This window comes from Centroberyx gerrardi, chromosome 13, assembly GCF_048128805.1.
Source record: "Centroberyx gerrardi isolate f3 chromosome 13, fCenGer3.hap1.cur.20231027, whole genome shotgun sequence".
In the NCBI taxonomy this organism is placed as follows: domain Eukaryota; kingdom Metazoa; phylum Chordata; class Actinopteri; order Beryciformes; family Berycidae; genus Centroberyx; species Centroberyx gerrardi.
The window spans coordinates 17,087,183-17,095,798 of NC_136009.1; the positions used below are offsets into that span (position 1 = coordinate 17,087,183).

Sequence of the window (8,616 nt, forward strand, 5' to 3'; positions counted from 1 at the left end):
ACCATTTTTAGGTGAGTCCAGCTTGAGCAGTAATGCTTCTGATGCTGTCTCTCCTACTGCTTCACAAGCTGTCTCAGCTAAATCATCAGGAGTTGACATTACAAGAGGAGCTCCATCTGAGACAGAGATTGAAGAAGCCATCTTTGCGCTGTCTTCAGACATGATGTCTCATGTTGAGGAAAATGTCGGGCTGCCAAAAGAGACACGGGAAAGACAACTATCTCCAACGGTCTCGGCACAGACACCTCCTGAATCAACCAATGAGAGTTCACCATCCAGTCTGTGCAGCACCCCCTCTGCATCTCCCAGTGAAGCAAAGCTGGTATTATGTCAAACACCAACTCCACCAGCACTTGTAAGGGAACCCAGCCTAACCGGGGTTTCCACTGAGGACAGTGACACAAAATTGATGTCACCTCCCTGTGTGTCTTCTGTAAGGATACCTAGTAGGCAGGAGATTGTGGCCGATGCACCAGATCGACACATATCTCCAAGCCCATCTCCACCAGCATTTTTAGGTGAGTCCAGCCTGAGCAGTAATGCTTCTGATGCTGTCTCTCCTACTGCTTCACAAGCTGCCTCAGCTAAATCATCAGGAGTTGACATTACAGGAGGAGCTCCATCTGAGGCAGAGGTTGAAGAAACCATCCTTACTCTGTTTTCAGACATGATGTCTCATGTTGAGGAAAACGTCGGGCTGCCAAAAGAGACACCGGAAAGACAACCATCTCCCACGGTCTCGGCACAGACATCTCCTGAATCAACCAATGAGAGTTCACCATCCAGTCTGTGCAGCACCCCCTCTGCATCTCCTAGTGAAGCAAAATTAAGTTAATTAGTTAACTTAGGTTCGGGAGCAGGGCCACGCCTCAACCACACCTCTAATCACCTGCCTAATCTACTTATACCTGGTCAACCCATCCTGCCTCATTTGTCTCAGATCTCTCGACAACAGACAGACTGTGCATCGCTCCTAAACGCTCGACAGCATTACTAAATCGATTTCAAACAGTCAACTCACCATGGATCCCGAACTGCGGCTCAATCCACCCGATTCAGAGGACGATGATGACTTGTTCGGAGCCGGTTATCCTCCACCAGACATGCCACAGCAACCAGACCACAGCCAAGCGCCCCAGCGGAGTCGCCTGCGCTCAGTGGTTAACGTACCACGGCCCCGTCGGCTTCTCCACTCAAGCTCCACCAACGAGATCTCTCCGACTCCCAGCAGATCTCAGGCCTCCTCTCCTCCTTCAGCGAGGGCCGAAAACCATGGACGTAGCAGGCATGGTCGCAGGAGCCGGCTCCAACCCTCTTCTCATCGGCAGCAGCCCCCCTCACGTAGGCCTACAGTCCTCGGCGATCCACCACGACGCACTCGCGGTGCGCCCTCATCTTCCACTCGGCAGTCTCCTCGTCCACAAACAGAGCCCGACATCAGAGAGTGGACCGTCGCCCGCCTCCAACGTTTCCTGAGAGGGAAAGGCATTCCCTTCCACCGCGGCGACAATAAAGCTACACTGTTTAAACTATATTCAGCCTCCATCAATACAGCAACAACAAACACCGTACCTCCCACGCTTCCGGCTTCCTCGCCAGAGCCAACCACCGCCCGTGCCGTCAGGCGTGACGTCACAGAGCCTCCGCCGCCACAGCCTCCGCCTGCATCATCAGCCCCCCCTAGTGGGAGGCAGGTCATATGTCCCCCTGTGCCTGCTCCCTCTGTTTCAGACTTCTCTCAGCTGATCTCAGCTTTCTTTTCATCCCTGTCTTCGCAGGCTTCACAAAATCCCTGTGCACATACATCCTTTCATCCCATCATCCCTTCCTCTACCCTTCCTTCAGCCGCTCACAGCAACATGGCTTCCGCTCCCCCCTTTTCTTTCACAGCCAACACGGCAGCATGAGAGCCCCTTCCAGCAACTCAAGGGGCCCCACCACAGGCTAATCAAGTCGCTTATTCCCAGCCTCCTCCTTCATTTCCAACTGGTCTGTCCTCCCCCCCCCCCCCCCCTTCTCCATCCCCACCCCCTCCCTTCCCCAACACCCAAATGTTTTTTATCCCTGTGCCAATAATTACACTCTAGCCACAGCAGCTCCACCCACCCAGCCAGCTTCGTCAGTTTGTCGCCCTTCTCCTGTCTCTCCTGCATTACGTCAGCAGATACTCACCGGTAACTACGTAGATTTAGCCCAGCTCCTTCAGCCTTCCATTGTTGACACTAGCCAGCCCTGGGAAATGCAGACTAACTTCGGTTCAGTGCAGCTCCGCCACCCATTACCTTCAAGGTCAAAGGATTTAACTCCTGCAGAATTCGCCCTTGCACTTTCACTTTACCGCGACATTATCTGCTCAGCCTTTCCCGCACGGAGATCCGAGCTAGATGATTATCTATCTATCGTGCTTGACATGGCCTTATGTTTCGGAGGGACCGGTTTTTACAGCTACCACGTCCACTTTGCTAACCAGGCAGCTGGCCGGATACAGCAATTTAATCAGGGAACATACTGGGGCGCCCTCGACTCCGAGCTTTACTGCCGCATCTTCGCAGCCCGCACGTCCCTCTCCTGCGAGTTATGCGGAGCCCCTTCCCACCCCGCCACAGCATGCACAGTCAGTGCTCCACCACCTCGCTCGTGTCCCTCTTCCTCGCGCAACGCCCCAGTCTTCAACCGCCTATCACAAGCCGCACCCCCACCTCCCATCATCCCCAGGCCCGCGGACATACGTCCTTCAGTCAATGTCCCTGTGCTGAAGGGAGTCGACAAACGGGGAAGGCCAATCCTCTACCAGGGAGGCAGGATGGTGTGCAACAACTTCAACCACCTGGGCTGCACTCTTTCCAACTGCCGCCTCCTGCACGTCTGCTCCTTCTGCGGAGGCGCTCACGCCAGGAGTACCTGCCCCCACAATCCAACCACACCTGCAGACTGACTAGCACGGCATCTCGGCACACCCATTAAGGTACATGTCCTTGCCACTGCTCTACTAAACCATCCAGATAGACAGTTCGTTCACTTTCTCATCAATGGCTTCACACATGGTTTCCATCCAGGTATAGAAGTACTTCCCGATACTTCCCACGTCTCTCACAACCTTCAGTCCGCTCTTGCGGAACCTCACACTGTCGACACCCTATTGGCCAAGGAAGTCAAGGAAGGATTCATGATAGGCCCATTCGACAATCCTCCTTTTCCGGTATTCCGCATCAGCCCAATAGGCGTCGCCACTCGGAAATACTCTGGAAAAAAGAGGTTGATAATAGACCTGTCTTCCCCGCATGGCTCACACATTCCGAGCATCAACAGTGTCATTCCTAGTCCCGATTTCTCTATGCAATATGCAACCATCGACCATGCCATCACCCTCATCCGTTTGGCAGGACGCGGAGCTTGGCTTTCTAAAGCAGACATCACCAGCGCATTCAAAGTCTTGCCAATCCATCCAGACTTCTGGCATTTTTTCGGTGTTTGCTGGAAAGGTGCATATTATTTTTCTGTGCGCCTTACCTTTGGCTGCAGAAGCAGTCCTAGGATCTTCGACTCTCTTTCAGAAGCCCTGTGCTGGATCCTGACTAACAACCACAGACTCCCTTACATACTCCATCTTCTCGACGATTTCCTCGTCGTCACTCCACCAGCCTCACCTCCTCACCTCGCGCTCACTACTCTCACAAAAGTTTTCTCAGAACTTGGTGTCCCTCTTTCTGAGGAGAAAACCTCAGGGCCGAGCACATCCATCGAGTTCTTAGGCATCACCCTGGACTCAATTTCCTTCCAGGCATCTCTGCCCTCAGAGAAAATACAGCGCATCACTCTGCTCCTGTCGAACTATCTCCTGGCAGACAGATGCACCAAACGCCAGCTACTAGCCCTCCTTGGCCATCTCAATTATGCAGCCGTCCCCTCTCTCAGAGTCGATCTGGACGATGCCTGCAAAATGGAAATACGTATGTGGCAACATTTCCTGTCTTCTTGGAATGGCATTTCCTTCTTCTACGACGACTTCATCACCCAGCCCGAGGACATCCAACTTTACACGGACGCAGCTCCCTCCATAGGTTTCGGTGGCTACTATGGAGGGAGATGGTTCGCTTCTGCTTGGCCCTCAGAGTTCAAATCTCTCGACTCCGAGTCCCGCTCTCCTTCATCCGCGCTTCACGAGCTATACCCCATTGTCATAGCTGCCATTCTTTGCGGGCATGAATGGTCTAGGAAGTCCATACTCATCCACTCCGATAACACCGCGGTCGTAGAGATCCTAAACAAAGGTCGATCCCGTTCTCCAGCCATCATGCAGTTCCTGCGCAGACTCACGTTAATCTCGGCTCAACACCAGTTCATCCTCCGGGCAGCCCACATTCCTGGTCACCACAACAGCATCGCTGATTCATTGTCTCGTTTCTCATTCCAGAAATTCAGACACTTGGCCCCAGAATCGGATTTTCATCCCATACCAATCCCACCGTTTTCAGCCACAACATTCAACTAGCTCCACAGCTGGGAAACCTCTCTAACGCTTCACAAGAAGCTATCCTCAACAGCCTCGCCCCAAGCACTCTCTCAGCCTACCTAACTGGCTGGAATTGTTTCAAGGCATACCACGCCACCTACCAGCTGTCATTTCCCTCTCTGGACGTCATGTCTATCTGCAATTTTATCACCCATGCTCATTCTGTCCAAAAAATCCGGTCCTCCACCATCCAGACCTACTTAGCAAGAATCAACTTCTTCTTCAAACTAGTCACTGGCCTCCATTGTCCTCCTACCTCCCATTCCCATGTTACCATGTTAATTAAAGGCTTGCGCAAACAGGAACCTGCTCTCCCGGTCAGACGCTTGCCACTCACTTCTGACCTTCTCAGCCTCTGCATCCGTTCTCTACGTTCAGGCTACATATCCCCCATGGTCGACTTGACCCTAGAATCCATGTTCCTGCTGGCTTTTTTCGGCTTCCTGAGGTGCTCCGAATTTGCCCCGACTTCATCTGCCTATAATCCTTCTCGTCATCCCAGTCTATCTGACATAACCATCCACACTTCCGACTCTCTCATATTCACGCTCCGAAGGAGTAAAACAGATCAGCTGGGAATTTCTTTCCCTATCTACATTTTCCACCTCGACTCCTATCTCAGCCCATACGAGCCACTGGCCAAATACATCAACTCTAGGTATGCCACCAAGGCATCACCTCAACACCCGCTCTTTCTCACCGAGACAGGAAAAATGGCCACTCGATTCTGGTTCCAGAAGCATTTACACAGAGTCCTCCACATTTCAGGCATATCTTCAGAACACTATTCGAGCCATTCCTTCCGCATCGGCGCAGCATCCACAGCAGCCAGACTGGGCATCTCGGATCAAACCATCCAGGTCCTTGGCCGCTGGTCATCTCAGGCATATCGCTCCTATATCCGCAACAATCTTAACGATCTCCGTCAAGCTCACACTCAACTCAGCTCAATCTAGATCTGACTCTTTTGGGGGCCTGTTATCAGCTCGGGTGGGATCTTGCCTGAGATGGAACCCCCACACTGAGTCTCCCTCTGCCCGGTCTCCAGTACGTCCTCCCAGACCAGCCTAACACACGACATCCTCCTTCCACCTTCACCCCTCCCCTTACATCCATTCACTTGTCCTCAACATCCAATACCTCTGAATTTCCATTAAACCTTTAAAATGACATATTGTTGTGGCGTGGTCCCTGCTAGTGAAATGAAGTTAATTAGTTAACTTAGGTTCGGGAGCAGGGCCACGCCTCAACCACACCTCTAATCACCTGCCTAGTCTACTTATACCTGGTCAACCCATCCTGCCTCGTTTGTCTCAGATCTCTCGACCCACCCTCCCTTTCCCTTCCCTTCATCCATCCACCTTCCTACCTCATCCCTACCCCATCCCTCCCTCCGCTCATCCCTACCCACATCCCTTCATCCTCTCTTCCCTCCTCCCCTCATCCCTTCTTACTCAATCCGTGCATACCTCTCCCACGTGTCATTCTAGGTACTGTCTGGGGGCCTGTTATCAGCTCGGGTGGGATCTTGCCTGAGATGGAACCCCCACACTGAGTCTCCCTCCGCCCGGTCTCCAGTACGTCCTCCCAGACCAGCCTAACACACGACATCCTCCTTCCACCTTCACCCCTCCCCTTACATCCATTCACTTGTCCTCAACATCCAATACCTCTGAATTTCCATTAAACCTTTATAATGACATATTGTTGTGGCGTGGTCCCTGCTAGTGAAGCCGGTATTATCTCAAACATCATCTCCACCAGCACTTGTAAGGGAACCCAGCCTAACCAGGGTTTCCACTGAGGACAGTGACATAAAATTGATGTCACCTCCCTGTGTGTCTTCTGTAAGGATACCTAGTAGGCAGGAGATTGTGGCCGATACATCAGATCGACACATATCTCCAAGCCCATCTCCACCAGCATTTTTAGGTGAGTCCAGCCTGAGCAGTAATGCTTCTGATGCTGTCCCTCCTACTGCTTCACAGGCTGTCTCAGCTAAATCATCAGGAGTTGACATTACAGGAGGAGCTCCATCTGAGGCAGAGATTGAAGAAGCCATCCTTACTCTGTTTTCAGACATGATGTCTCATGTTGAGGAAAACGTCGGGCTGCCAAAAGAGACACCGGAAAGACAACCATCTCCCACGGTCTCGGCACAGACACCTCCTGAATCAACCAATGAGAGTTCACCATCCAGTCTGTGCAGCACCCCCTCTGCATCTCCCAGTGAAGCAAAGCTGGTGTTATCTCAAACATCATCTCCACCAGCACTTGTAAGGGAATCCAGCCTAACCGGGGTTTCCACTGAGGACAGTGACACAAAATTGATGTCACCTCCCTGTGTGTCTTCTGTAAGGATACCTAGTAGGCAGGAGATTGTGGCCGATACACCAGATCGACACATATCTCCAAGCCCATCTCCACCAGCATTTTTAGGTGAGTCCAGTCTGAGCAGTACTGCTTCTGATGCTGTCTCTCCTACTGCTTCACAAGCTGTCTCAGCTAAATCATCAGGAGTTGACATTACAGGAGGAGCTCCATCTGAGACAGAGATTAAAGAAGCCATCCTTACTCTGTTTTCAGACATGATGTCTCATGTTGAGGAAAACGTCGGGCTGCCAAAAGAGACACCGGAAAGACAACCATCTCCGCCGCTCAGTTCGTGTTGTGGGTAATTGTGGAGAACCGCCGTCAACGCCGTTGTAGTGGTGCCTTGCTCTGGATATTAGTTATTAACTTCTCGCTTGGCCAACAAATCAAAACTCTGATTAGATATCTACTAAACTGGATGCATCGTATTCATCAGAGTCAATTGAGGCTCTGGAAAGTTTCATTGATAGACGATATCAAGCCGCGAGGAAAATGAAGCCGTCTTCGAATAGTCATGGAGCTCCCCGACCCAAAAAGTCCCGAAATCGGTCGACATCTTCCGAAAGTGCGGGGGAACAAACCATGGAAGTGGAGATATCCCTGATGCAATCAATAAATGAGAGACTTGGCAAGTTGGATATACTGGTCGAGCTGCAGAAAGATCTCCGCGACCTGAGGATAAGTTTGGAATTCAGCCAAGCTCAAATTGATGATCTGAGGAAGGAGAATGACTCATTGAAAGGTACTGTGGCTACTATTCAGAGAACAATGGGGAATGTCATGAAAGAAAACAAACAGCTTAAGGAAACGTTGCTTGACGTGCAGAGTAGATCGATGCGGGATAATCTGATTTTTTCGGGGATTCCTGAGAGAGACAATGACGACTCAGAGCAAACCATACGGGATTTCATGTGCCAACAACTGAAATTATCCCAGGAATCAGTACAAGACATCTCCTTCTCGAGGGTCCATAGGCTGGGTAAGAAGGAGAGGAATAAAACTCGCCCCATCATCGCTCGGTTCGAGCATTTCAAACAAAAGGAGCTAGTGAAGACCCGAGGCAAGGCCCTTAAGGGTACAAACTTTTGGATGAATGATCAATTCCCAATGGAGATTAATGAGAGGCGGCGAAAACTTACTCCCATCTTTAGGGAACATAGGATTAAAAACCATAAAGTTTCCTTAGTTGTGGACAAATTATATATTGATGGGCAGTTGTACAGAGATTCAGAGATCACTCCGTGGCTGTTTTAAAGTTTTGACTGCCTTGTCTGTCTGTTTTATCTTTTAGAATGAAAACGCGACCTAGTCATACTGACTCTATTAATTTACACTTGTCAAAGAAAGGTTTACATATCGCTCATGCGAATGTGAACAGTTTGGTAAATAAGGTGGATGAGATACTAAATGTTGTCCAGAAGAATAATCTGCATGTGCTTGCTATTACTGAGACTCATCTTGACCAAACCATAACAAATGGACAAATTGATTTGAAAGGATACAATATTATAAGGAAGGACAGGAACAGAAGAGGAGGAGGTGTTGCCCTATATATTCAAGAGCATCTGCTGTTCAAAGTGCGGGATGATCTATGTGTGAATGGACTAGAGATCCTGTGGATTCAAATTCACCTCCCTTTCCAACAACCAACGTTAATTGGATGTGTTTATAGGCCCCCAAAATCAAACACATTATACCTGGATAAAATATGTGAAAGTATTGATCTTGCT

At 50.4% G+C, this 8,616-nt stretch overlaps 1 protein-coding gene across 1 annotated transcript; it reads left to right on the top strand.

Moving 5' to 3' along the window:
* Positions 1-2,410: 2,410 nt before the first annotated feature.
* LOC144542156 (uncharacterized) lies at positions 2,411-4,492 on the top strand. The gene is made up of 2 exons (XM_078287873.1): positions 2,411-2,897; positions 3,057-4,492. Exons 1-2 carry the CDS (start codon positions 2,411-2,413, stop codon positions 4,490-4,492), a joined length of 1,923 nt encoding a protein of 640 aa, XP_078143999.1.
* Positions 4,493-8,616: the final 4,124 nt, after the last annotated feature.